This window comes from Halichoerus grypus, chromosome 1 (assembly GCF_964656455.1).
Source record: "Halichoerus grypus chromosome 1, mHalGry1.hap1.1, whole genome shotgun sequence".
NCBI lineage: Eukaryota > Metazoa > Chordata > Mammalia > Carnivora > Phocidae > Halichoerus > Halichoerus grypus.
Genome location: NC_135712.1, coordinates 409802 through 437746, shown reverse-complemented (window position 1 = coordinate 437746; position 27945 = coordinate 409802). Strand labels below are relative to the sequence as shown.

The 27945-nt window shown below is 53.5% G+C and overlaps 1 protein-coding gene across 6 annotated transcripts in view; it reads left to right on the top strand.

Moving 5' to 3' along the window:
• The window catches only part of PCNT (pericentrin), a 124761-nt gene that overhangs the window by 26104 nt on the left and 70712 nt on the right, over positions 1-27945 (top strand). For 5 of the 6 annotated variants that reach the window (XR_013448334.1, XM_078072794.1, XM_078072074.1 and 2 more), the window contains exons 3-14: positions 2550-2684; positions 4227-4482; positions 6196-6251; positions 7380-7554; positions 8044-8180; positions 9648-9759; positions 11240-11483; positions 11837-11915; positions 16328-16460; positions 17364-17581; positions 22698-23152; positions 24578-25145. Coding sequence is in view for 5 of the 6 variants with exons in the window: in XM_078072794.1 (XP_077928920.1) it covers positions 2550-2684; positions 4227-4482; positions 6196-6251; positions 7380-7554; positions 8044-8180; positions 9648-9759; positions 11240-11483; positions 11837-11915; positions 16328-16460; positions 17364-17581; positions 22698-23152; positions 24578-25145 (2568 nt within the window). In the remaining variant the exon portion in view is untranslated. The remainder of the gene's footprint in view (positions 1-2549; positions 2685-4226; positions 4483-6195; positions 6252-7379; positions 7555-8043; positions 8181-9647; positions 9760-11239; positions 11484-11836; positions 11916-16327; positions 16461-17363; positions 17582-22697; positions 23153-24577; positions 25146-27945) is intronic. The other variant, XM_078072449.1, reaches the window with a different exon arrangement.

Below are 27945 nucleotides of genomic sequence, written 5' to 3'. Positions count from 1 at the left end.
AAGATTTTATTTATTTGATAGAGCACAAGTAGGCAGAGGGAGAGGGAGAAGCAGGCTTCCCTTTGAGCAGGGAGCCTGAGGTTGAGGCTTGATCCCAGGTCCGTGAGCTGAAGGCAGATGCTTAACCGACTGAGCCACCCGGGTGCCCTTGCTAGGACTTATTTTTAGGTCAGTTTCTTTGCTTGGGGATTTCTGCATCCCATGGCATGTATAAATTTGTCAACAAGTATGATGAGCAGGCCTGGGTTTTAATTTTTCAGGAGAGACGCCCCCACCTCACCTCCTCTGCCTCTGCATTTGGAGATGGGTGAGCTCCCTGGCCTTCCCGCACTCGGGCAGTGAGGATACGCGTCCTGTCCTGCCGCACAGGCCTTCAGGACACCTGGCTGTGCCCGACAGTCTCATTTCTAACCGCCCTCCCAGCAAAGCCACCGATCCTGGGAGCGTGTGGTGCTCCCACGTGTCCCCGTCTCCCTAGATCGTTTTACGTTCCACATCCCTCCTGTCTGGCACCTGGGCTGTTCCCTCCCTTAGAACATTTAGAGTCACTTTTGTTACATTTTATCCAACAATTCTGATGTTTGTAGCCAAAATGTTTTAAGATTCTGCCTTTTATCTTTAAAACTGGACATTCCTACATTACCTTTTACCATTGGAAAAAGCTCTTTAATTTGATGAAACATCCATAATGATATTTAATGGGCTCTGACACTCCCCTTGGAACAGTTTGCCTCCACGTTGTGGGCCCTCATAGATAGAGGAGTACTTGCGGGTGCGTCTTCCCAGCAGTGCTGAGTGCTTCCTGGGCATCACCGACATGTGCAGGGAGCAGTGGGAGCCTCTGCAGGGGTGGGGGATCAGGGCTGGGAAGGTCCCAGAGGAGCGAAAGGAGGGGAGGCAGAGCTGGTCCAAGGTCGCAGGGGCCTCCCTGGTGCAGGAGGCAAGTGCCAGGTGGGACAGCAGGAGGGACTGCCCCCAAGGGCAGCAGGTGCACTGAGTCTTTCAAGGGAGTGACAAGGTTGGATTTGTTTTCTGAATGCATCATCTGGTCTCCAAGCCAGTGACCTCACATTAGGCTGAGTGACCATGGGGGCCAGTCAGCTGCGCTCATGGGAATGGAGGGATGCCAGGACTGGCCTTGGGCTGCTATGGGGTTGCTGTGAGGGGAGGCAGGAGTAGGAGCACTGTGAGGGTTTGGGGGTGCTGTTAACTGAGGTAGATAATGTCGGAGGAGCCCTAGCTTGGACAGGAAAATTCGGTTTGCTTTGAGTCTAAGATGCCTTGTAGACAAGCCCCAGAGAAAGGTCTGGGCTGTCACACAGGGGAAGCTGGGGGGCTTGCAGCTGTATCGGCCTGCTGCGGGAGGGCGTGGCCCGCGCGGGGTGGGGGCTTGGGGGGGTGGGGGAGACCGGGACGCTCACAGAGGGCCCGTAGCTTTTCTTTTCCCTTTGGATTGGTGATGTTGAAAATGTTCCCAGAGTTGGGAAATTTTTTTTAAGTAGGCTCTGAGCCCAGCACAGAGCCTAGCGTGGGGTTTGAACTCACGCCTCTGCGCCCAAGACCTGAGCTGAGATCAAGAGTCTGATGCTTAACTGACTGAGCCTCCCAGGCGCCCCCAAAGTTGGGAATATTAAGACAGAAACATTTTCTATGGCTTTTGACATATGTTGTCAAGATAGCACATAAGAAAAAGTTACACCAACTTTTCTGTCATTGACAGTGTTTGGTTGTTTCCCCTTGACCTTGGTGACATTGAGGATCAATATTATCACCAACTTTTGCCGATTTACTAGCTATAAAATGTTTCAAATTTACATCTTCAGGTTCATTCAGCTTTTTTTGGCACCCACCACTTCCAGGCATTTTACGTACATTTTCCCTCCCGTAAGCATCCCCAGAGACGGCCTGGGGAGCTCACACTGCTGTCCAGTGTCAGCACCTGCAGCGGCCTCTCTCTGGGGTTTTCCACTTTACCCTCAGCCACTTAAACAGGTTTAATGTTCTTTCATAGTTATTTTTATTGAGATATAATTCACATATACAAAATTCACCATTTTAAAGTATATATATCAGTGGTTTTTAATACAATCACTCTGTTGTGCAACCATCACAACTGTCTAATTCCAAAGCATTTTCATTACCTGACAAGGAACCTCATGCCCATTAGCAGCCATTCCCCATTCCTCTGCCCTTGCAGCCCGGGCACCCACCAGCCGGCATTCTGTCCCTGTGGATTTGCCTGTTTGAACATTTCATATTCTCACCACACAGTATGTGTCTGGCTGCTCTCACGGAGTGTGACATTTGGAGGTTATCAGCGTCGTAGCTTCTCCTTACGGCTGAGTGATACCCCCTGGATGGCTTTTCCACATTGTGTTTATGCGTCCCCTGCCTGTGGCCACTTGGGTGGTTCCCACCTCCTGGCAGTTGTGAGTAGTGCTGCCGTGAACGCTGCTGGGCTCAGTTCTCTCTGGTGTGTCGTAATTGTTTTTAGTGACTGTTTCCTCATGTGAATTCTCTGGGTCACCTCCTTTGCGTTCCTCCTCTAGGACCGTGAGCAAGAATATAAGCTAGAAATTGCGGAACGGATGAGAAGACAGAAGGATGAGGCCGGCGCACGGCAGCAGGTGGCCATGGAGCTCCAGCGGCCGGCAGAGGTGCAGCAGGTGCGGCTGCAGACCCAGGTGGCCCGGGGTGCTCGGGCCCACGTCCAGGTCCTCGGGGTGTGGCCGACCCCCGCACACTCGCCCTGTAGTTTGCACCAGTGGGCTTGGGGGTCTGGGAGGGCTGCAGGTAGGAGAGGTTTGTCACGGAGTGGATGGATGTGTGCTGCAGGCTTCCTGGGTGGGGGCCTCTGAAAGGGCAGGTGGAGGGACGTGCAAGGACGCCTGGGGCAGCGGGTCTGGAGGGGCCACTCACAGCACCGCCGGCGGTTTCCCGATGCGCTGCCGCTCCCGCTCATTAAACACAGGTGGTTCCGTGGCCGTGAGGGGCCTCGAGGAAGAGAAGCCGTGAGCCAGGCTGTCCTGGAGGCACATTCGACTCCCCTGGTGGCTGCCACCTACGGGAAGCAGAGGGTGCTCTGGACACGCCCTTGCGGCGGGTGGGCTGGTGCGCATCCCTGCACCTCACTGTGGCTTCCCTGTCCTGCTGGAGCTCCTTACTGGCCTCTTTGGAGACACATGTTCTTTTCCCATGGTTTCTGCTTATTGCTCTCCTTTATCTTTTTTTATTTCTTCATTTTTAAAGATTTTATTTGACAGAGAGAGAGAGCATGAGCAGAGCAAGGAGCCCGATGCGGGGCTTGATCCCAGGACCCTGGGATCATGACCCGAGCCGAAGGCAGACGCTTAACCGACTGAGCCACCCAGGCACTCCCCTTTATTCATTTTATTTTTATGCTTTTTTGGGTGTCCCTTAAGTGCTAAGTTCCAGACATGTTTTTCTGTTTGTGTTAACTGGGAATAAGGTATGCTTCCTGGAACCCTGGCCTTCCTCCACTTTCCCCAGGGCAGCGGAAGGAGCACAGATTCCCCGTATCTTAGCTAGGCACAGAAGTGTCTCCTTTGTCTCCCCTGCCCACCTTCCAGAGCAGTGAAGTACAGAGCTTGCTTGTCTCTGGTCTGGAGCATGGGGTTCCTGATGGGGTCATTAACTCAGCCACTGCTGGGCCCTGTTTGGCCTCACATTTTGCCCTCGTTGGCAGTGACTGTCCCGAGCCTCCTCCTGTCTGTATTCTGGTTCTCGTCCCATGGTTCCGATGGGGGTCTTGCAACATCTGGAATGGCTGCTCACCTGGCTCCAGCCAGGATGGGCCTATGGGCTGGGGAGCCTGCCTGAAGGGAGGTTGGGGCCTCCTGCATGGCCACGGGCTTTGTGTGGCCTGTGTCCTCGAGGAGGAACGGCCCCGGCCGTCTGCAGAGCTGCGGTTCAGGTGGAGGGAGAGCACATGTGGGCTACAGGGGCTTCAGGATAGGATTGGGTGGCAGTTTTAGGTGGTTGGCGAGCTGCCAGGCTGTGCCTGGGCTGCCTGAGGTCCTGTGGGGAGCTGGCCGGTGCTGCAGCACGAGGCTCGGGAAGCAGGTGTAAGAGCCTGTGGTGGTGGTGGGAGGGGGTCGCTGCTGCAGCGTCTTGGCAGACACGGCCACGCCAGGCAGCGTGTCGGTGCGCAGGTGAGCTGCGCAGCTGCTCTCCCCAGCGCCCAGAAGCCCCTGTCCGTCCTGCAGCCGGTGCCTTCCCTGGAGCTGGAGGCGCTGCGCCTGAGTCTGAGCAACATGCACACGGTGCAGCTGGAGCTGACGCAGGCCAACCTCCAGAAGGAGAAGGAGACGGCGCTGACGGAGCTGCGGGCCATGCTGAACGGTCGGCATGCCCAGGAGCTGGCCCTGCTGCGGAGCAGGCAGCAGCAGGAGCTCGAGCTGACCCGGGGGCAGCACGCGCGGGAGCGGGAGGAGACGGTGCGGCGCTGCAGCCGGGAGACAGGTACGGGGCTGCGGGCCGGGCGTGGGCTTCCCCATGACTTGGCGGCGACATACAGGCCCCTACTGCTGGTTTTGGGGAGGCAGGCGGGGCCCCCATCAGGGGCGTGTCCCACCCAGATCTCCCTGCCCACGCACAAGTGCCGCGCGCGCGGGGCCCTGTCTGTGTCCTGGGTGGGGCGGTGTGCTTCCTGCGCTGTGGGGCTCTGCTGTCCCCTTGCCTTCTGTCCGTGCGTCTGGTGGGCTTGTGTTCGTTTCTGAAATGGTGTCGCGTCGTTGGAGGTGATCTGCTTGTGTGCTGCAAGTTTCCGTGTCCACCTCTTTGACGGGACTGTCTGTGGCCGACCCAGATGCTCCTGGACACAGACCCCCACATCCCACAAGCTCCTCACTCTGCTCCCAGCGGGGCCACGTCGCTCCTGGTGGACGGCTTAGGCACCTTTTCCTTTGGTGGTTCTCTGGCCTAGACTGAGCTCTTTATTTACATCTAAGAGATAATTTTATGTTTTAATGTTTTTTTCCTACTTTTCTGTTAGTCACTACTTTCGTAAACAGTTTTATAAACACCAGCTTGATTGTGCTGTAATTCACATACCATACAATTCTCCCATTTAAAGTGTGCGTTTCAGAGTCATGCAAACATCCCTACAATCTAAGGTTAGAACATTCATCCCCCAGAAAGAAACCCGTGCCCATGAGCAGTCATCCCCATTTCTCTGCTCATCTGCCTGTTTCTTGAGTTTTTCATTTGAAAAATGAAAGCAGCGTGCGTGGCCCTGGATGTGTTGAAAGTCTTCCTCCTCCGAGTCCCACCCCCAGCCTTCAGAGGGAGCCAGTCTTCTCAGGTTCTGGGGATACCGTCCCATGTTTCTTCATGTAGATTCGAATAAACATATGTAGTTTTATGTCCCCCTGTTTTTGCTCATTTTTGAAAATACAAAACATGTTTTACCTTGGGCCCTTTCCTATGCTGTTTTCTCTATGCTCACCCCTGGAGATGGGAACACAGAGGGGCGCACGCCTGCCCTCTGCTCTCTGAGGCTCTGCCTTGGCCTGGGCCCCTGTGACCTCCCCTCAGAGGTGGTGCCTGGCTTTTGCTTGAGCTCTGGGCTTGCTCAGGCCCCTCACCTTCCACATGTGGCTTTGGCTGGCCCCAGCTGCGCCTCAGCCCTTTTCCTGAGGTCCCTGCTTCTCTTCCTGGTGCCACACCCCCAGGTGTGCACGCCTCTCAGTCCATGTCAGGCCACGCCCACTGGTCCAGCCTTCTCCCTCCTCTGCACTCCCAACACCTGGTACCTCTTTTCTTGTGGTTCTTCCTTGGGGCTCGGGAGCTGCCGGGTCCTAGAATGTCTTTGCCTGTCTGTCTTCCATACCTTGCCCGGAGTCTGGCACGGCAGGAGCCTGGACTCCAGGCCTAGGGTGCATGAGGGCTGGTGTGGGGCAGACAGACCAGAGGGGGACTCGGGTCTAAGGTGCCCAGGGACCCCCCAGCTTGTGTGGCTGTCAGGCTGTCTGGAAGGCTCCGCCCTTGCTTTGGGCAGGAATATAATTCGTTCGTTACATCACACGTGGAATTCATGTTCCCTCACAGACATGCCCTGTTGTCCTGGGAGTGTTGCAGAGTGTTCCTGTGGAGCGGCCTGTGCGTGCCGGCAGCCCTCTCCCCTCCAAGTGCTCAGACTCTGTGATCCCATCTGCTTTTATGTTTTTCTTGCAGCCGAGCTGAAGGAGAAGTTACAGGCAGAAATGGAGAAGAACGCGAGGACGATAGAGGTAGACGTGGTTAGAAATGTCATTCTGGGTGTGCGGCGTCTCCCCGTTCCCTCCATCCCTCCAGCTTGCCTGGAGTCCCCACGGGAAAGCCCCTCACCCGATTCAGACAGATATCCAATCAAAGCTTTAATTGAACGTGCTGGTAGAAAATGCATTGCCTTTTGCTTTAGAGGAAAAGCATCCTTTTCTTTGGACAGTTTGAATTTGTCAGCACAGCTTGTTTGCTGTTTCACATGTACTTGTTCTATAACATGAAGCTCTTGCACCCTCAGTCTGCTCCCAGGTGGCCTCACTGTGCTCCAGGACTGACGGATGTCCCAGGGCAGGGAGGTACCCTGTGGCAACTGAGTAAAAGTGTGGGGTGCAGGTCCCAGGCACCTTGGGGAAGCTCGGGGCGGGGGGGAGCTGCTGTGCGGCCGATGCCGCAGCCGGCCCCATGTGCTGGGCTGACCATACGTCCTGTGCTGGTGCCACTGATTTCACCCCACACCCCTCCTGGCGAGAGAGTTCTGTTCAGGGCGGGACAGAATTAGCTCCTCTCTAAAGAAGCCCCTCACTGGAACTTTTCATCCTGGCCATGGGTCCCTTTCTCAAGGCTACATTTGTGGAAGGCCTGTTGGTGCCGGTGACAGCAGAGGAAGGGGCTGGTGAGGTCGGGGGACGTTAATGACGTTAGGGGGCACATATCTGACGTGGGGCACGTGGGTGTTTAGGTCCTGGCTGCTCTAATCGGGCAGTTGGTGGAGGGCGGCTGTTAGTCCCAGGTTAGAGGCTTGTGCCCCACCCCTCTAAGCTGGACAGTGGGGACTCATTTCTTAGGGCATCTGGGACCAGGCCAGCCCTCTGCAGAGGTCAGGTGATGTCACTGTAGGATCCTGGGTCTTTCGTGGAGGACGGGTGTGTGAATTGTTGAGCATGACCTCCGTCCACGCTTTGTTTCTGGGCAGGTGGTCCTAGCTTTCTCTGCTCCTGTCCTTGTCTTTGGTGGGGACCATTCAGCTTCCTATAGTGACAGTCTGGTCTGGCACAGTGACTGCCCACGCCTGGTTTTCAAATGCAATTTAAATTTTTTACCACAGAGAGTCCACTGTTGGCCCATAGTCTTTTTTCTCTCCTTACTTGAATTAGAACCTGAAGCAAGACTGGGAATCGGAGAGAGGTTTATGCTTAGAAAACCTACGCAGAGAATTGTCTGCAAAGCATCGGTTGGAATTGGAGAATTTACAAGACCAGTTTAAGAAAGAATTGGCCGAACAGAAAGCTGAATTGGAGAAGATTTTTCAAGCCAAAACTCAGGCCGAATGTGAGTTTCAAATTAAAATGAGCAGGTTTGAAGAGGGGACTGAGTGCTTGTGTGGAATGCCAGACAAAAGTCACGTGCCATGCCAGGCTCACACTGGGCACGAGCGTCCTGCGTTTCGTTGCCAGAGGGGCTGTGGGTGCGTGTCGCCCACAGTGGTGGAGACAGGTGCAGGGCCCGCTGGGCGGCTCAGGCTCAGCCTTGGGGTCTCCCCTCGTTGACCACAGACTTCTCAAGCTCCCTAACCTCTCCTGAAACCTTTGTTTCAGAGACATTTGTCCATGTTCCGTTATTAAATTGTTATCAAGAAAGTAATGCTGCGATTGTTTACCTTTTATTCCTGTCCCATGGTGCTACCGCGGTGAGGAGGTGGTGCCCATCTGGGCTGCTCCCCAGGAGCGCAGGGTGCTGGGACCTCGGGGTCTGGAAGGAGCTGTGCTCCTGCGTGGCTGAGAAGGCCACGCCCTCAGGGGTGTGTGTGCCGCTGTCCAGGTGCCCTGAGGACTCTGGAGACCCAACAGGAAGCAGCCCTGCAACAGTTACGCGAAGACCTGCAGTCTGAGCGCGGTCAGTACGTGCGGGACTTGGAGCAGAGACTCCGAGACCAGGAGGCAGAAAAACAGCTGGAGGTGGGCAGGGACTTCTGTATTCCAACTGGCAAGGGAGGGGAGGTTTTAGAAGATTTTGGATGGGATTGTTTTCATGTTCTGTTATTTGCTGAAACTTAAGTAGTAAATTTATTTTTTATTTTTACTTTTATTTATTTATTTATTTATTTGACAGAGAGAGAGACACAGCGAGAGAGGGAACACAAGCAGGGGGAGTGGGAGAGGGAGAAGCAGGCTTCCCACTGAGCAGGGAGCCCCACATGGGGCTTGACCCCAGGACCCTGGGGTCATGACCTGAGCCGAAGGTAGACGCCCAATGACTGAGCCACCCAGGCGCCCCTTAAGTAGTAAATTTAAAGAGACTGTCGGTATTTAGTAGATAGAGAAGTAAAGACAGAGTTTGTGGAGTTGGCGTAACGGTTATGCTGGATCGTACACACACAGAATTTGTATTTTTTACCAGTGCCCCTGAGACCCAGACTCCAGGCATTAGGGGTCTAAGGCCATGTTCTCCGACCATAATCCTAAATAAGCACAGAAGTCCTAAGAAGATTTAGCCAGAAACATTCCTGCTGCTTGTGTATTCAGAACTCTTTTCCAGCAAGACACCACATACCCACGATGCAAGGTGTGGTCAGATCTCACTCAGACACCGAGGGCTCTGTCCCAGGACCATCAGTGCCCCAGGCATCGGGCCAAGAAGTCAGAGAGGCCGAGTCCGTCTCAGCCTATGTCCGGATTTCAGAGGAGAGTCCGGGAGGAGCTTGTGCTCCTGTCCCCGTGGCGTTTACACGTGCTCCGGCCGCCTTTCCTCATCACCTCCGTGCTGATTCTCCCTTGCCGATGGGAAAGGAACACGGAAGGGCACCTTCTGTCCTGTCCCTGCATGAGGCAGCAGGCTGACCTCAGGGCCACTGTAGGCCAAAGCTCCCATGTCCTGTGTCCCCTCTGGCAGGGCTTGTCCTTCAGCCCTCAGCCCTGCACGCGTACCCACCCACTTAGTGCCGTGGGCGACTTGTGGCCTGACCCCGGGCCCACCCCGACAGTGGTTGCTGCTCTCAGCTCCGTGGGTGCAGGGTGGGCTGACTCTGTTCACCCCTGAAGAGACCCTTTCCAGGGGGGCTAACCGAAAAATGCAGAGAAAACCCCAGCATGCCACAGGAGGGGGAGGGACGGCCCCTGGGGCGGACAACAGAGGGACCCCCAGCAGCGTGGGAAGGAGTCCAGCCCTCCCTCCCCTGACAAGTTAGAAGGATTTGTGTTTAGGACAACGGAGAAAGTTTCCGTCCTCATTCAGTGAGGGGAAAACAAGACTACAAGCAGGCAAAGGCCTGTTAGAGATGAGCTGTAGTCTCTCTGTGCTGCCGCTGTGGCTGGTTTTTTCTTGGCTGCAGGTTTGGGGTTTTGCCTTGCGTGCCTCCAGAGCTGGGTGCATACCTTCTGGGCTTGGTCTCGGGTGGCGTCTCACATGTCACCTTCCTTTTCCAGTTAGAGAGCCTCCGGGCGTCCTACGCAGAGCTGAAGGCTCAGTCGCAAGAAGAGATCCGGCGCCTGTGGTCTCAGCTCGAGTCTCCGACACCTGACAGACAGGACTCGAGTGGTGAGGAGTTTCATGTTGAAAGTTCAGATCCTCAAAAGCTACAGCTGTGTTTTTAATTGTTCAAACCCCAAACTAGGACTTAACAATTGTAGCAGGCACAGAAAGAGCGATTTTGTAAACTTCTTTGAAGATAGGTGTGTGGTTTTAAGGTGGAAACTTGAGGGCCTTGGTTTCATCTTCGAGCAAGTTAGCTGAGTAACGGCTACAGGATCGTGATTTTTCTCATGTTCCTATGAGGCAGTTTGCGAGTGTGAGATGGATAAAGCTTTACAGCAGGGCTGGCGTCTACCGAGAAGCCGAGTCAGCGGGCATTTGGGGGGAGTGCAGGTGCGCGTTATCGCGCGACGCCCCGTGAACCCTGTGAGCTCACCTGGGGCAGGTGCTGTCAGGTTCCCGTGGCCCCGAGGGTGACCCCCAAGTCGGCAGGGCCCAGCAGCTCACCTGGCACCTCCTACGAGAGCCTCTGTAAGAATAGTCCCACCTGCGGACAGCGCCTTCAGCAGGGCAAGTCAGGAGACGCGAGCGAGACAGGCGGACGCGTGTGTTTCTGCTGCTGCTCTCTAGGTGGGGCCTTTTCAGTCTAGGGGTCCCCCTTGCCGGGGGCAACGAGCAGGGTTATGAGGAAGGGCCGGAGACCTGTGTGGTGGGCGAGGCCTCGCCTGTCCGCTCGTGCCGGTGTGTTGATGGCGGAGGGTGCGGCTCACGGCTCTCCCGAGCTCCTGAGCAGTCAGCTCTCGCGAGGCCGTAGGGGAAGCCTCGCCCTGGCCTCCGGGGGTCCTTCCAGGGATATTTGTCTTGAAACTTCTGGGTAGGGACCAGTTTATACCCACATCATTTGAAAGCTGATTATTAATTATTGATAAGCGGCTTGTAGCATTTTCTTGCTGAAAACAGCGGTGGTGGTGCGTTTTCTCGAGGTCCGTGAGTATTACTATTCTTCTGCTCTTAATGAAACATCCCAGATTCAGTGGCTTGAAACCACACACATTTATTAGCCGGCAGATGTTACGTAGGTTGGAATGGGAGGGCGTGCCCGGGTTTTCTGTCCAGGATCACCCGCAGCTGGAATCAGGGTGTTGGCTGGGCCTCGCCGTGGCTCACTAAGTCCCTGCGGTTGTAGGGCCGAGGTCTTGTTTCTGTGCTGGCCGCTGGCTGGGGCTCTCAGGTCCTGGGGGCCGCCCGCATCCCTGCCCTGTGGCCCGAGCCGCCTGCGGAGTGCCTCTCACACTTCTGGGCTCTGACGCCTTCAGCACCAGCCTGGGAAAGCACTCTGCTTCCGGGGGGGCCCATGGGATCCGCTGAGGCCGCCCAGGCCACCTCCCGGTGTGAGGCGCCGCCCAGCGTAAGCCACGGAGGGGTCCCGCTTCACCTTCACGGGTGCTGGGACTGGAGCCCTTTCTGGAGTTGAGGTCTGCAGTGTCTCCTGGTGTCTCCTCAGTGTTTCGTCTGAAGGTGACTGCGTAATTCCTTCCCATTAAAGAGTTCCACGACCAGCTCCCGGCCCTCACGCCTCACGGGGAAGAGCTAGAGCGCCTAAGGCGAGACTTCCAGCAGCAGCGGCAGCGAGAGAAGGCCGAGCACGAGTCTGAGCTGGAGCAGTTGAGAATTTACTTTGAGAAGAAATTAGAGGAGGCTGAGAAAAGCTACCAAGAAGACCTGATTGTGTTACAGCGGCGGCTGCAGGAGGTGAATGAAGAGTCTCTTCTGGAGTCTGTGGAAATCAGGTGCATAAATGCTTTTCATCATCAGCGTGTTTTCGAAATGTGGGAACCTTGAGCTGAATTGAAATCTCGTTATATTTGTGATTTCATGCCAGTGGAGAGCAGGAGCCTTGTGTTTTAGAAACACAGCTTATGTTTGGGCCTCCAAGCAAGAGAGCGTTAAGGCTAGGAGCGGCACGTGACCTGCGGCACCCGGGGTCCCCTCTGCTCCCGCACAGGGTCCCGCCACGCGGTCACACAGACACGGCCCGCTCAGCCGAGGGCTCCTGTCCTTGACGGGAAGTAGGATCGCCGTGGAGGGAGCAGGGAGGAGAAGGGGCATATGAGGAGGTTTTAAAACACATTTTCTCTCTTAGTCCACCCAGTGTGTGTTTAGAAGAGAGGTCTGAGAAAGAAAGAAGAGAACACTGCGACGGACTCCGCCTTCAGCCTGAGGTGATGGGCCCTTCTGTCCTTTGTTGAGGGGACACGGACGTAGCGTCCGTTTCAGGCGCACAAGGTGCTGACGTTTGTGTGTGTGGTGAGTGACCGCCACAGCGGGTCCACCTAACGTCTGTCAGCACCCAGGGCTGCGGAGTTTCTTTTTGTTGTGATTGAGAACCTTTAAGGTCTCCTCTCAGCAGCGTTCAGAGGGGTGCAGGACAGCTTTTCACCTCTGGTCACCGTGCTGCGCACTACACGCCCAGACTCTCTGTTCTGTAACTGGAGGTTCGTGTCTTCTGACACTTTCTCCCATTCTGTCCCCCCACCCCCACCTCTGTCAGCCACCAGTCTGTTCTCTGTATCTGTCAGCTCAGTTTTAAGATTTCACGTGTAAGTGAGATCACGCGGGACGTTTTTCTCAGACTGACTTATTTTGCTTACACCCTCGAGGTCCATCCACGTTGTCACAAATGGCAAGATCTCGTTCTTCTTTACGGCTGAGTAACATTCCATTGTGTCCACACCGCGTGTTCTTTATCCGTTCGTCAGTCCGTGGACACACGGGCTGCGAGCACTTGAGATGTGGCCAGTGTGGCCTTCCTGTCACCCGAGGTTCCCTTTTATTTGATGGTGATGCCTTGCGGTGTTGGTAGCCCGGGTCTCGTGGCCACCACCCTGGGCAGGTGGCGTGCCGTGACAGACCGTGGTGGCCCCGTGCAGACGTGCTCTGCCCCAGCGAGCACAGCTTCGGCGTCAGCATCTGTTGGTCTCATCGCCTCGGGTGGCCATCACGAATATACCACAGACTGGATGGTTGAACAGCAGAAATTTATCATCTCAGTCTGGAGGCTGGAAGTTGGAGGTCAGGGCTGGTTTCTCCTGAGGCCTGTCTCCTCAGCTTGCGGTTGGCTGCTCTCGAGCTGCCTGTTCATGTGGTTCCTCCGTGCACACGCGCCCCTGGCGTCTCTGTCTCCAGATAGTCCCATTCTGAGGTGCTGGAGGCTCGGACTTGGACCTGTGAATTTTGGGGACCCAGTTTATCCTGCTTAGCAGGCTGCTTCCAGTTTCCCATTGTTAATGTCCTTTGCTAGAACTGTCTCTGCGTGTGACTTTTTCCCGGGGACGGGGGTGCGGCGTGTGTCCCGCTGGGCGTGGTGTGGCTTCCGCAGCAGCAGAGCCCTTGTGCCCGGCACAGTAGTGCCGCTGGGTCCTTGTCCACAGCCCTGTCCTGCCCTCTGGGCCCCCACCCACTGTCGTCCTGGAGTCGCCCTGCCTTCTCCTTGGGTGGTCCCTGCTGCCTGGGGAGCAGGCGTGTGTCTGCACGCGGCCCCTTTCTTGGCTGCACCTGTTCCCTCAGTGGAGATGCAAGGGCACGTGAGGGGAGCCCCCTGAGAGCCTGTTTCGTTCTCGTGTGTGTTTGGCGGGTGTGACGTCTGGCACGTGTTCTCTGTCCTCTGGCCCCCGCGCCGTGGAGAGCCGCCGTCCCGTCCGTCCCGCTGATTCTCCCTTCGTGTGTGGGCTGCTTGTGCCGCCAGCCCCTCTGAGGTCCCTGTGAGTTCCCTGAAGTTTTCAGTGAGCAGTTCACGTGCGTGTGAGTCCACTTTTCACGCTGGGGTGGGGGGGGGGGCTGTGTCTGAGACTCTGCCTTCGCTTCCAGGAGGCTGGTCTTGGCACTGCTCTTCTTCAGTGTCCTTGCAGCTCTTGTGAGCTTTGTTCTCAGTTCTTCAGTTAAATTTCTTATTTCTGTTGTCATTTTTAATTTCTAGGGGTTCTGCTTTCTTGCTGTGTCCTCCCGTCTGTGCCACGGGCACAGCGTTCGCACGCGCCTCTCTGGAAACCGTCGGTGTTAAAGCGTTTCTCCTGCTTCCCGTCCGTCCATGTGGGTGTCTGTGCTGTGTGGATGTCGGGGTCCCCTGTGTGGTTTGTGACTCGTGGCCGTGTCTTCACGGGTGGTGTGAGGCATCCCTGGTTCTGGGGAGAGCTCCTCCTGGGGTCCTGCCTCAGATGGCCAGGTCCCCCGCCCCCCACGGCCAGCCTTGGCCCGCGGGCCCTGGGTGCGTGCAGCCTTTCTGCCGCCTGGGCCCCAGACGTTGCCGTGATCACTGACTTTTTTTCCGAGGTTGGTCAGCTTTGGTGTCTTGAAGACCTCTTCCTGTTTCTTCTCCTCATGGGTTTCTAAGTTAAATTTTCCTGGTCATCGTAGCCGCATTTCAGGAAGGCAGGAAAAGAAGAAGGATGGAATGTGTGTGTGTGTGCACGTGTTTATGTGCGCCTGTGTGTGTGTTGAAATGTTGACAGGCCACCGTGCCCTCCACAGGGTGTCTGGCTGAACTCCCCCCCGCGGGCTGTGGGAACCCGACGCACCCCCCCCCCCCCCACCTACCGCTGGACATTGCCTTTGTGTTCCCCGTTGATGGACAGCCAGTATCTCTTCCAGTTTCTGTTTCTTTGGTTTTAAATGAGGTCAAACCTCTTTTCGCTTGAAATTGACTATTCTCCCCCTCTGAAGCTCTCCCTGTACCCCTTTGCTCTTGTGGCATCTGCCCCCCTTCCCCTGTGGTTCAGAGGGCCCACTCTGCTCGCCGTTGGACTCGGCTGTGCTCTCTCTTGCACTGGTGCTCGTGGGCCCGGGTCTGCACTTGTGGGTCCTCCCCTGGCCCTTGGCTCTTCATCCCCTTTCTCAGAGCGCCTGGTGTTTTCCTGCATCATTTTCTGATTCTTTTATTTTGTTCTTTATTTTACTTACTTATTTTTAAAGATTTTATTTATCTGAGAGAGAGTGTGAGAGGGAGAGAGACCGAGCAAGCACAAGCCAGGGGAGGGGCAGAGGGAGAAGCAGGCTCCCTGCCGAGCAGGGAGCCCAACGTGGGGCTCGATCCTGGGACTCCAGGACCGTGACCTGAGCCCAAAGCAGTGCTTAACCGACTGAGCCACCCAGGTGCCCCTCTTCTGATAATCTTTTTAAGTCTTTTAATTTTTATTTTTCATCCACCTGGGACTTAGCTGTTGTCCAGTAGGAGGTGTAGGCTCTGAGCTTAAGACCTTTTTCCAAATGGCAAGTCACTCTTTCAGGCCTGACTTGTTAAAACACAACCTTTTGTGTGCTTAGTTGTCCCAGGGGCACAAGTCTGTTTCTGGACTCGATTCTTCCTGTCACTCAAGTGGTTTGTTTCTGTAACAATGTAGGGATTTAAGTCTTGCTTTAAAAGATAATTTGAGCTTATTGTGAGCTTAAAGTTGAGGTTGATATGACTCCTCTGTGGTTTTTGAGGAAAATGGGTTTACTGGCTGCATTTTAAGGGGAACAGGAGAGTTTAGCACATGCCCTGAGCCCTTTCCTTATTCCCTCCCTCCCTTCCTGCTCCCCTCCCTTCCTCCCTTCCTCCCCCCTCCCTTCCTCCCTCCCTTCCTGCCCCCCTCCCTTCCTTCCTGCCCCCCTCCCTTCCTTCCTCCCTCCCTCCCTCCCTGCCCCCTCCCTCCCTTCCTGTCCCCCCTCCCTCCCTCCCTCCCCGCCTCCTTCCCTCCCTCCCTCCCTCCCCGCCTCCCTCCCTCCCTCCCTCCCCGCCTCCCTCCCCGCCTCCCTCCCTCCCTCCCTCCCTCCCCCCTCCCTTCCTCCTTCCCCCCTCCCTCCCTCCCTCCCTTCCCCCTCCCTCCCTCCCTCCCCCCTCCCTCCCTCCCTCCCCGCCTCCCTCCCTCCCTCCCCCCTCCCTCCCTCCCTTCCTCCCCCCTCCTTTCCTCCTTCCCCCCTCCCTCCCTCCCTCCCTCCCTTCCTCCCTCCCTCCCTACCTCCCTCCCTTCCTCCCTCCCTCCCTCCCTTCTCTCAGGATACTTGGGCTGGGCTTGTTGTCAGGTGTGCTCACAGCAGTGACCAGAGACCCTTCCGTTGGGGCCCCTTCCTCTTGGGGGCAGGTCCATGTCCCAAGCAGGCCAGGCATGTGTCTGACTCTGGGAGGGGAAGTGCAGTGGGGAGACACAGAGTGGGGAGTGAGGGGGCTTGGGAGTAAGCAGGCTGGGGGGGCCCCCCACAGTGGGGCAGGGTATGTTTGGCAGCAGCCCTGGCCCTGGGAAGGGGGTCTGGTGGTCAGGGTCTGCCTGCAGTTCAGGTCCAGGAACATTCTGGTCAGGCTCCAGGAATGGCCCACTTGGCATCCCTGCAGCTGGGGCTCAGCGTTGGCCTCCGTGAGCACCGCATGGGAGTGAGGAGGGCTCCCCAGCCAGCGGTGCGCCCCTGTCTCCTCAGGGCTATGGTGTGCCATCTCCCTGAGTTACTTGGCCCCCCAGAGGTGAGATGCTGGGGACGGGGGAGATGGCATGCGCACGCGTGGCCCAGCAGGGGTGACGTGGGAGGCAGTGATTAGGTGACGTGGTAGACAGGCCTCTTGTAACGTTTCCTCTGTGCGATTTTCCCTCATTTGCACACGCAGTTAGAAGAAAACCACCGGTGCCAACCAGCAGCGTTGAAGTCCTCCCTGGAAGCCCGGCAGGAGGTGGGCCTCGTAGGGACCCAGGTGTTGGAAGGGGAGCAACGTGTGGGTCTCTCAGAAGGGCCCGGCGAAGGTGTGTGCACTTCCCTGCTGCCTGTGTTGGTGGCCGTTCAGCCCACAGGAGCCGATATGTGGGAAGGTTGGGGGCTCCCACGTGGGTTATTTGGACATCCCAGCCTCTGACTCTGCAGATCCTCCCTGGTGGTGTCCTCAGAGTTAAGGGGCTGGGCTTGGGCCTGACCAGGTGCAGCCCTGGGGGTCACAGGAGACGGGGTGGATGGAGAAGCTGAGGTCCTCCCAGTGGATGCAGCAGATGGGGACAGGCAGTGGCCCCGCTGCTGAGGAGAGCAGGTGTAAGGCCAGCCTTGGACACGGATTCCAGGAGGGATGGGCGCCGTTGCCACCCCTTGTAGCACGGAGGAGGCAAGGCAGAGGGGTCCCACGGCGAGGGTGGGGGTCTGCATCCATGTTGGGGTGCCCTGACACGACCACCTGTTCTGGGCAAGGGCTCCCTTGGAGCTGAAGAGACGGGCTAAGAGGAGGAGCATGGCTCCTGAGAGCCAAGGTCATGTGGTGCTTGGCATGTCCCTCTCACTGTCCTCGTGGCACGGGAGGTCCTCGCAGCTGCTGCGCACACGGAGTGCTTGTGTCGCTGCTCAGCTTGTCCCTGAGCCCAGGAAGCTGACGGGTCCTGACTTGAACAGCCCAGGGGGGGTCCCCCTGGCCCAGAACCACACGTTCCCACGGTGGAAAACAGTCACCTGGTACCCCAACTAACGGGATGGCGTGGGTGGTGAGTGCGTACGGGTAGCTCAGGACAGGGCAGCTCGTCATCTGGGTGCACCCAGGGCTTGCCGGGGTCCCAGGTGCCCGTGCTGTGGGAGGCGTTGGAAGGGGAGTGTCCTTGTCTGTGCTGTGTGTGGTGTCCTCGAGGCTCGTGCCTGACTGTCCCTCCTGCCTCCTTGTCCCCTCACAGAGCTTGCTCTGGTGCCTCTCCCGTGTGCACAGGATACGGCCTTGGAGGTGGAGACAGAGGTGACGGCCAGAGTCTTGGGTTTGGAAACTGAGCACAAGCTTAAACTCTCACTTCTTCAGACGGAGCTCAAGGAAGAAATTGATGTCTTAAAACTAGAAAATAGAAATTTACATGAGAAGTTGCAGCACGAAATCTGCCTGAAAGAGGACTTGGAGAGGGTAGGTGTGATTCTGGCCCGTTTCCATGGTGGCAGGCTCCTGTGGAGGTCCATGCGGGTCCTAGCGCTCCGTCCCCCCGCTCCCTGCAGCCGTGTTTGCTTAGTGCCTCCTCAGTCAGGACAGGGCTCCACCCCGAGCCGAGCGGGGTTTGGCTCCTTGTTGCTCCTTCACCCTGCCTCCAGGCTTGGGGGGCTGGCTGGGCATCCTCAGACGGGCGGCAGGCTGGTTGGCACGGCCAGCTGCAGGCTCTGTGCACCCCGGTGAGCCCCGTGGTGTCGAGCCCCTGGGCTCTTCTGCTGATTGTCGGCTGTGTGGCTGTAGAGTGTGCCCTGTGCGGGAGGAGAGCCCCGCCGCACCACCCACGCTGGCGGAGGTCTGGTGTGTAAGCCTCGCCTAGACTCCCGGCAGCTTTCACCGTATGCGCAGCGCAGGGCCTAGCTCATCCCTGTCGGGGTCACGGAGTCGCCGTAGCTTGAGCTGCGAGTCTTTCACCAGTGTCCTGACGAAGCCGCATTTCCCCCACTTCGTGCTTATGGCCCGATGCTCTCACCCTGCGTCCTTTCCCGTGAAGGTCTTTATGGATTTTCATTCTCCATCAATACTCAGTTTCATACGAAGTTACTACCTGCGTGTCTCATCGCAGGTCGTTCTCTAAGGCATTGGTGAGGACTTGGGGCAAAGCAGAAGTAAGGGTAGAGCTTTGTGTAGAGCTGTGTGGGCCGCCGCAGGGGGACTCCCTTGCTGGCGGTCTGTGGTTTTCAGCATGTGGCCGCCTCAGGCACCATTCAGTCAAGGGCAGACTTTCCTCCATGACTTTTGATGTTCAGGTGTGTGTGTAATATCTTTCCTGGACCACCATTTTATCTGCTTACATCAATTATTGAGAGAGGGGTATAGAATTGTCTATTTTTCCTTTAATTTTGTCAGTGTTTGAGTATTTTGAAGTTATTACATGCACACACATTTGTGATTGTTCTGTCTTCCTGAGAAAGTACCCCTCCCTCTCCTCTGTAGCATTGTTTGCACCGCAGTCTGCTTTCTCTTTCATGAATACGGTTCTTCCAGCCTTCATCCACATTGTTTGCATGGCATTCCCTTTTCTGTCCATTTTACTTCAGATCTCTGGAGACTGGCTGGAGTCAGTGCTGGACGCCCATAGTTTCAGGACTCAGTCCTGTGAGGCTGCCCCATGCCAGAACCCGTTTGCAGTTACTGGGTCCCTGCATGACCTGCTCATCTCGGTCTGCCTTGGCTTTGGAGCCCGCATATTCCCATGCCCACCCACACCTCTTTTCAGGCTCACACTGCTCAGGGAAACGGTTTACTACTAGCAGTTTATTATGAAGGATGCAAACAAGAGCAACCGAATGGAAGAGATGCATGGGGCGAGGTGTGCGGTGGTAGGCAGCTTCCATGCCCGCTCCTCTCCTACCACCCTGTGCACCCACCTGGAAGCTCTCCAGATCTCACCATTTAGGAGTTTTTATGGAAGCTCCATTACGTAGGCGTGTTTGATTAAATCATTGGCGATTGGTGATTGAACTCAGTCTCCATCCCTTTTCTATGGAGGTTGGGGTGGGGCTGAAATTTCCAACCCTCTCATCTTGCCTTGATTCTTCTGGGGACCAGCTCCCATCCTGAAGCCACCCGAGGTCCCCAGCCACCTCTCATCTCATTCGTGTACAAAAGACTCTGATCATTCCAGAAATTCCAAGGGTTTTACAGCTGCGTGTCGGGAACTGGGGACAGAGACCACATATTTATTTTTTAATATATTACACATATGCATAGCATATACTTGAATATTTTTTTAAAGACTTATTTATTTTATTAGAGAGAGAGAGCACAAGTGGGGGAGGTGAGGAGGGGCAGAGGGAGAGGGAGAAGCAGACTCCCCTTTGAGCAGGGAGCCCGATGTGGGGCTCAATCCCAGGACCCCGAGATCGTGACCTGAACTGAAGGCAGATGCTTAACCGACTGAGCCACCCAGGCGCCCCTATTGTTGAATATTTTTTAAAATCCGTCTGACAAACCCTACCTTTTTTCTTTTTTTTAAGATTTTATTTATTTGAGAGAGAGAGAATGAAAGAGAGAAAGCATGAGAGGAGGAGGGTCAGAGGGGAAGCACACTCCCTGCTGAGCAGAGAACCCGATGTGGGACTCAATCCTGGGACTCCAGGATCATGACCTGACCTGAAGGCAGACGCTTATTAGCTAACTGAGCCACCCAGGCGTCCCTATAGTTGAATATTTTTAAAAATCTGTTCTGACAAACGCTACCTTTTAATTGGTGTATTTAGTTTGTTAACCTTTCACTTCATTATTGATCTGGTTGGAGATAATGTCTGCCATTTTTATATTTTCTGTGTGGTCCATCTGTTTTTCTTTGTGTTTTTTCTCTTTTTGTTTCCTGTGTTCTTTCTTTCTTGCCTTTTGGATTATTTGAATATTTTTAGAATTGATTTTAATGTATCTGTTGACTTCAAATTATACTTTGTATTATGTGTTTTAATGGTTGCTTTCGGGATTAGAATATACATTCTCACAGTCTTCTCAGAGTTAACATTATGCCATTTCAGCTAAAAGGTAAGAGTTCTATGGTTGTATAAAGGTGCATCTATAATGTTCTCTTTGTCTTTTATGCTATAATTTTTATAGGTGTTACATCTCTGTGTGGTTAAATTCCACAATATAAATTTTGCTTTGAATAGTCATAGGTACTTGAAGGAAATTAAAAGGAAAAGTAGTCTTAGATTTACAACATTTTATAGGGCTCTTTCTTTCCTCCCAAAGATCTGAGTTTCCATTTGGTATCACTTTCCTTCAGCCTGAAGCATTTCCTTTAGCCTTTCTTGTCGTGTACATCTGCTGCGCAAGTTTTCTTTTAGCTGAAAGTCTCTATTTTACAGTCTGTCTTGAAGAAATTTTTTGCTACATAAAGAAGGCAAGATTTTTGTTCAGGATTTAAAGATGTCACTTCTGACCTTATTTCTGATAGGTCAGTGATCCCTCAAATCAGTATTTCCCTGAATATAATGTGTCATTTTCTTTTGACTGCTTCAAAGGTTTTTCTTTTTATCTTTTATTCTCAGTCATTTTACCATGATGTGCCTAGGTGTGATTTTCTTTGGTATTTTTTTCTCTCATGAAATTCTTAAAATCAGTACATAAAATTGATTCTGACATAGTTACCTCAGAAAACAAAAACAAAACCTTATACTCAATTGACCTTATTTTTTTCTTATTTAATAATGACATTACTAAAAAGGTGGTTTGTTTTAGTGACTTACAGAGAATTCTGTACATTTTTGTCTTTCCCCAAATTTGGGAGATTTTTACCAACTATGTTCTTCAGTTTTTTATTTCTGTTCCATTCTCTCCTTTCCTCTTGGAACTCCATTTACATGGATGTTCTGTCTTTCAGTTTCTGAGGTTCTGTTCATTTTATTTTTTTCTAATCTTTTCCCCTTCCTGTTGGTTAAATTCTATTGATCTTCCAGTTCACTGACTCTTTTGTTAGCTCTGATCTGCTTTTAAGTCCACCCAGCGAATTTTAAAATTTTAGATATTATGCTTTCCAATTCTAGAAAATTGTTTGGTTGTTCTTTTTTCCCCCCTATTCAGTTCTTTTTAAGAATGTCTTTTTTCTTTGCCATGATTTGCTATCCTTTTATTCATTATGAGCATATTTTTCTTATGCCCATAAATGCAGTTAGGATATTTGCTTTTAAAACCTTTGTCTGCTGTGTCTCTCTCTTAAATAAAATCTTAAAAAAAAAAACACCAACAACAAAAAAAGAAAACCTTTGTTAATTTCAACATTTGTGTCATCTTGGGGTTCTTCAATGATTGTATTTTCTTTTTAGCATGTATCATATTTCCTGTTTATTTGTATATCAACTAATTTTGGATTGTATCCTGGACATTGTGAATGATACATTGTGGAGACTCTGGATTCTGTTATGTACCACTGAAGAGTATTGATTTTTTTGTTTGTTTTAGCAGACAGTTAACTTGGCTGGATTCTAACTCCACATTACATCTTCTCTGTGTTGGTCTGCTCTTGGAGTCTGCCCACACATGTATGCATTAGGAATCAACTTGAGATTTGGGCTAGGTTAATGCAAAGATTGTGCAGCTCTCTGTCTCTCTGGCTCTGTCCTAATGGGCTTTCACCTTTCACTTTCTACCTCCTCTGCTCAAACAAATGAGATTTTGGGATTTCTGTGTGCATGGTGTGGACAGGTAAATTGCCCAGTGCCATTTCTTTCTTCCGGGTGTCCAGCCCTTCTCCACAATCTGTCTGCTTTTAGATGCTCTCTCAGGCCTTTGGGTAGTTTCTTTTATTTTTTCCAGCCTTTATAGCTGTTACCCTCTGGGAGGGTTGGCCTTATTAGAGCTTCTCAGCCATCTCCAGAAGCATGACCCTAAACTTATTTTTAATAACTTAATTTTTTTTAAGCAAACTGTATACCCAACATGGGACTTGAACTCATGACCCTGAGATCAAGAGTTGCATGCTCTACTGACTAAGCCAGCCAGGTGCCCCTTTAATGACTTAATTTTCAAATAAGGAGTTGAGGTCAATCTTCAATACCATTTTTACTTTTGTTTATTTTTGATAATGTTTAGTAGTTTATTGATCTACTTTCCTTACTTTTTTGAAAATCAGGATATTTGCCTATCCTCAGCATTGTGATTAACCTCCCTTTTCACAAGATACTCTTAAAAGTTTAAATTTTAGTTCATCAATCTTTTGACCAGGTTCCTTGTAGATAATGGAATATGAATGAAGCAAGTCCACAGATTTGAGCTCATTACATTGTTTGTTGTTCTCGTTCTCGTGGACTTCTAGTCTTTTTGCTGATGGTGGCTCTACTCTGTTGTGGTTGGCCTTCCCCTTGACCTCCCCCCCCATTGGTGGTCTTGACACACAGAGGAGACCTCCGACGCTGTCTTTGTTTGCTCCGCACATGTGTGTATGTTTTGAGTTCGGTAAGTTTTTGTCCAGGCCTGCCAACTCCAGAGGTGAAGAACAGCTGGTTTGGGTGCCATTCCTGCCAATAATCTTCTCTTTTAATTTTTTGTGTCTTAAATGAAATTATGTTATCTCTAGGTAAAATATAACTTGGTTGAAGATCACCAGGAGGAGCTGAAGAAAGCTAAGGAGAAATTACAGCTGATGAAGCAAGAATTCAAAGACAAAGAAGCAGAATGGAAAGTGGCAAGTGAGAATCTAAAGAGAAAATCTGAAGAGGAACTCGCGCTGATGCTCCTTGACCTGAAAGAACAAGCTGAAGCTGAAAAACAGTCGATAATAAACAAGTTTGAGCTTCGAGAAATCAAAATGAGGCAACTTCAGGATCAGCAGGCAGCCCAGATCCTGGACCTGGAGGGGTCCCTGGTGGAGCAGCAGGGCCGGCTCCGGCAGCTGGAGCTCGGGCTTGCAGGGGACGAGTGTCCACAGTGCAGCCAGTGTGGCCGTCTGGCTCCTGCAGACCAGGCCTGGGAGCTTGCCGCGCTCCGCCTGAAGGAGGACTGTGCCCTCCAGCTGCTGCAGGCACAGAGCAGGTGGGTCACGTTCCCGCGGCCGCGTGTTAGCTGTAGAGCCGTCGGCCAGCGTCCCAGCTAAGGCCTGACCCCAGGATGCCCAGCAGAGTGTGAGAGGCGGGTGCCCTGGGAGGATGTGCTGTGGGCTTTGAGCAGGGCGGGAAGGTCTGCAGGAAGGTGGGGCAGAGCGAGTCCCCGATCCCTGGTCTTCACCCTAAAATGACAGCAGGATATCAAATCATATCACATCCCATAGCTGAGATATGCGGGGACAGATCAGAGACAGTGTCCACATCCTCCTGGTGGAGCCTGTGTTCCTTGGTGGATGCTACTGTGCACGCATCTTCCACGTCATGTTTGTTCTTTGCACATTTTAAAATTTCAAAAGCAAGAATTGAGGCCTCACTTATCAAAACTACATGCAGTTCATCCATATCAGTTCTTTGTGTTTTTAAAACTCAGATATTTTAAAAAATAAATGTTTTTTTCCTAAAATTTATGCATACTTCCCTTAAATTTTAAATACTAAATTTTAAATAGATTTAGAATGTGATTTGGTTCTTGGTCTCAGTCAATGCTAACTCTTCGCGAACCCGGGCTGTCGTGACTGGGGGTGTTTGTGAGTCTGGGGTCATTAGACTCGCTGTTGGTGCTGTTTATTCTCGTGTATCAGCTGCTCCCCACCATCATGAGTGAGGTACAAGAGCTTTTGATCTAGGGGTCTGAGGACCTGAGTTCAGGTCTCGACCCACCTTGTGTAAGCTGGATGATTGCAGGCACTGTGCTCAACCTCACAGAACCTCCGTGCTCTCCCTGGGTGTGAGGGTAAATGGGATAATCTCTGGGAATGCTTCCAGACTTATCTGGTGAACTGACCAGGGCATGTCACTGATGAGCAGCATGCGCCCAGTTGAGGTTGAGGCTTTTTCAGTTCCTGGTGGGATCCTGGGTGCTGTGATCAGAAGTGAGTCTTTCTGCCTGCCTGTGTTTCTGCCAGCCAGCACCCCGTGGCTCTTTTTAATTCGTGTCCCTTAATTCACAACCAAAGTTTTTCTGAGGTCTTTGTTCTTTATGGCCCTGTGGGCTCCTACAAGCGATCCTGCTGCCCCTTCCCTGTCGAGGTCCTTCTCGCCGAGAGTGAGCGGTCTCATCTGCTTTGCCATGGTGTCTGTCGGAAATACGTGTGCGGTTTCTTGCTGTGGATCCTGTGTCCTCGACTCCGTTTGTGAGCGGGGATGCCTGGGCTCTGTCCTTTGAGCTCCTCTGGCTTCGTGGGGCCCCTCCTCTCAGGCCATTTGTGGCAGAGGGAGAAGGAGCAAGAACAGTTAAAACAAGGCAACGATGTAGTGTTTCCTGTAAGAAAGGTGGTGAGTAGGTGTTTCCAAGCGAGGTTGTGCTTTTATGATTGTGTTCTGCTGCCCGAGTTCACTTTGCATGTCCTCTCAGGTTTTTAAAAGAACGTAAAGAAATCACAGAGAAATTCACTGCGGAACAGGATGCCGTCCTTCGGGAGGCTCAGGAGAAGCACGCCTGTGAGCTGCGTCTCCTGCAGGAGAGACACCAACAGCACATTCTGGCCTTGACGGCGGAACTGGAGGCCGGGCACCGGGCTGAGGTGGAGGAGCTGAAGGCCTCGGTGGAGAGTGAGCAGTGGGCTCTTTCAGAAGCCCGTGTGGCTGAACTGCAGACACAGCATGCTGCGGCGGTCAGTGCTTTGGAGGCAAGACACTCGTCACACCTGGCTTCTCTGGAATCGCGTCACCTGTCTGAGATGCAGACCATGAGGGAGGAGCACAGGTGGGCTCTAGAGCAGCTGAGAGCGGACCTGGAGAAGCAGCTGCAGAGGAAGGACGCTTCTCACCCCGCCGCTCCGACTCGGGAGCTACACGGGCAGGCACTGGAACACGGCCAGGAGCTTCCGCCTGCGGAGGGTGGCCTGAGGACGCAGAGCAGCGGGAGTCAGGGTGCGGGTGTGAAAGCCCTGGTGCCCCCTGAGCTTCCGGGAGTGCAGCAGGTGAGGCAGGTCTCAGGGCAGCTCTCTTCCTGCCGTCTGCGTGCTTGTCTCTCTGAGCATGTCGTATGTTCTGCCTCCATCCGTGGTGACTGGGGGCTTCCTCTCGGGTGGCTGCGCGGTGGGTGGACAGGTGAACGGAGGCGCGTGCGGGGCTGCGTGGTGGGTGGACAGGGGTGCGCGCGAGGCCACGTGGTGGGTGGACGGTGGCGTGCTCAGGGGGCACATGGGGTGGAGGGGCGCGTGCGGGGCCGCGTGGTGGGTGGACAGGGGTGCGCGCGAGGCCACGTGGTGGGTGGATGGAGGCATGTGGGGGGTGCACGGTGGGTGGACGGAGGCGTGCGGTGGGTGGACAGGGGCCCATGGTGGGTGGACGGCGTGCGCGGGCCGCATGGTGGGTGGACGGGGGCATGTGTGGGGTGCGTGGTGGGTGGATGGAGGTGCGCAGGGGGCACGCGGGGGGTGGAGGGGCGCGTGCGGGGCCGCGTGGTGGGTGGACGGTGGTGTGTGCAGGGCCGCGTGGTGGGTGGACGGGGGCGCGTGTGGGGTGCGTGGTGGGTGGACGGTGGCGTGCTCAGGGGGCACATGGGGTGGAGGGGCGCGTGCGGGGCCGCGTGGTGGGTGGACGGATGGACGAAGGCTCGCAGGGGGTGCATGGTAGGTGGACGGAGGCACGCGGGGGGCGTGCGGGGGGGGGGTATCAGAATGTGTCAGAGCGCTCCCAGTCCGGTCCAGCAACAGTTGCCTGTGCAAGGCGGCCTCCCCCATAATCTCTCTTCTGCACATTGGTCCCCGCCCTCTGCACCCCAGGCTGCTCCCTCTGATCCGGGGGCACAGCTCTGCATAAACTCTTCCACACTGCTTCCTGTGATGCTGGTTAACCTGTCCCCCGTATTTCTTCCTGTAAGCATGTCCATACCGCTGCACAGGCCATCACATCAGGTCCCTGTCTTGGTGGAATACTTCTGGGTGCTTGCATGTGCCTGCTGTGGGCTTCCCTCAGGCTCCACCCTGCAGGCAGATCCTGCGGAAAGCCTTGCTGGGCGTTTTCTGGGCTGCCAGGGTCGGTCATTGTCCCCAAAATAGCAGGGACACGCTGTTCCTCCTCTGACAGGTTTTATCTGGGCCGCAAATATCTTTGCACCTGTTTGAAAAGCGGGGTCACTTACCAGAAGAGTTATTTCACATGTGCTTGTGAGCTCATTGGATTACTTTCCAGGTTACTTCCCTTTGGAGTTCGCTTGTGAGAAAAGTTCTCTGGAAGCGTAAGCTTGATTTCCCTTTCTTAGAGATGTGTATCCGGTAAAGAAGTCTCCCTTGTGTGGGTAACGCTAAGCAGAATTCTGGAATGCAGAAGCAGTCTGCAACATGGCCCATCAGTTGCTCAAGGCAATTTCATCTTTTTTTCAATTAAAAAAAAACTTCATATGGTAATTTTTGAAAATAGTAAGCTCATTTTAAATACAGTTTGAATGTTTTTAATTCATTATCAGTTAAATTTATTTTTATTACATTGGGTTTTTTTTAAAGATTTTATTAAGAGAGCACACGCACGCATTGGGGGGTGGGGGGCAGAGGCAGAGGGAGAAGCAGGCTCCCCGCTGAGCAGGGATCCCGATGCAGGGACTCGATCCCAGGACCCCGGGACCATGACCTGAGCCGAAGGCAGACGCTTCACCGGCTGAGCCACCCAGGCACCTGACTGTGTTGGTATTTTTTGTGTAATACTACTTTTTTTTTTTAGTCATATCTGTTATGTTTTCTTAATGGTTAAAAAAATATATATGACATTTTTCCTGGAATTCTGTGGATTTTTAGAAAAACCTGAGAATAAACTTTTAAAGGCATCTTTTTCTTATATTGACTTTACCTTTTAGAATATGGACAATTAAATGCAGTTTTATTCAAGGCTGGAAATAGAAATGATTATCTGTGAGGAGGTCTTATGGATGGAGGTAGGGGTTGCATGAGTCAAGGGAGACTTGACTTTGAGCCTCTCCAGTCAGGTCGAGGGGGTAGCCTGAGAACACGTCCTGCTGGACATCCACAACCATCCCACGGCCACTGGGCCTTCAAGGTCCAGTGGCCAGGATTCTGTCCTGCAGCCTTTCCTGAGTACACACCCTTGAACCTGCCTCACCTGACTCCTGTTTCCCGGGGGCCATCCTGCCGCATGATGCTGCCGTGTTTGGCCTTTGCCTCGGTTTTGGTGAAGGTGCACTTTTTCGCAAGTTCTCACTCCAGGCCTGGGTGTGCACTGGGCAGGACAGGCATGAAGTGTCTCCACTGTCCCCTTGTAGGTGGAAAGTTAGAGCCATTCCTTCTGCCGACAGTGCACATTGCATGGGTGCTTTGTGTTTGCTGCTTCCTTCATTAAGTTTATGCTATCTTGTCATACTTCATGTGTCTCTATGAACTGCCTTTAAAACCCTCCCTGAAACAAAGTGATTGGTAACAAGTGATATACTTCGCTTCCACCCTCTTTTAGCAAGTGTAGCTCTGTGTTGTGTGGCTCTGGGTCCCTCAGTGGGGCAGATGAGGAGCTACACTCCCTGGAAGAGTGACACTGAGGCCCAGAGGGAGCATATGGCCAGAGAGAGGGCTGGAGCCTGCTGGTCACAGGTGCCCCAGGACTTGGGGTGGGGGTTCCTCAAGGGCATGCGGGGGCGGGGGTGCTTTTGGACTCCTACCTTGACCTCAAACAGAAGTTTGCTTCTATGAAAGATTGTTGCCTGAAGAAAGTGATCTGTGGCTCGAAAGTTTCCCAAGAGCCGTGTATTTAATCCTCCTACATCTTAACCAG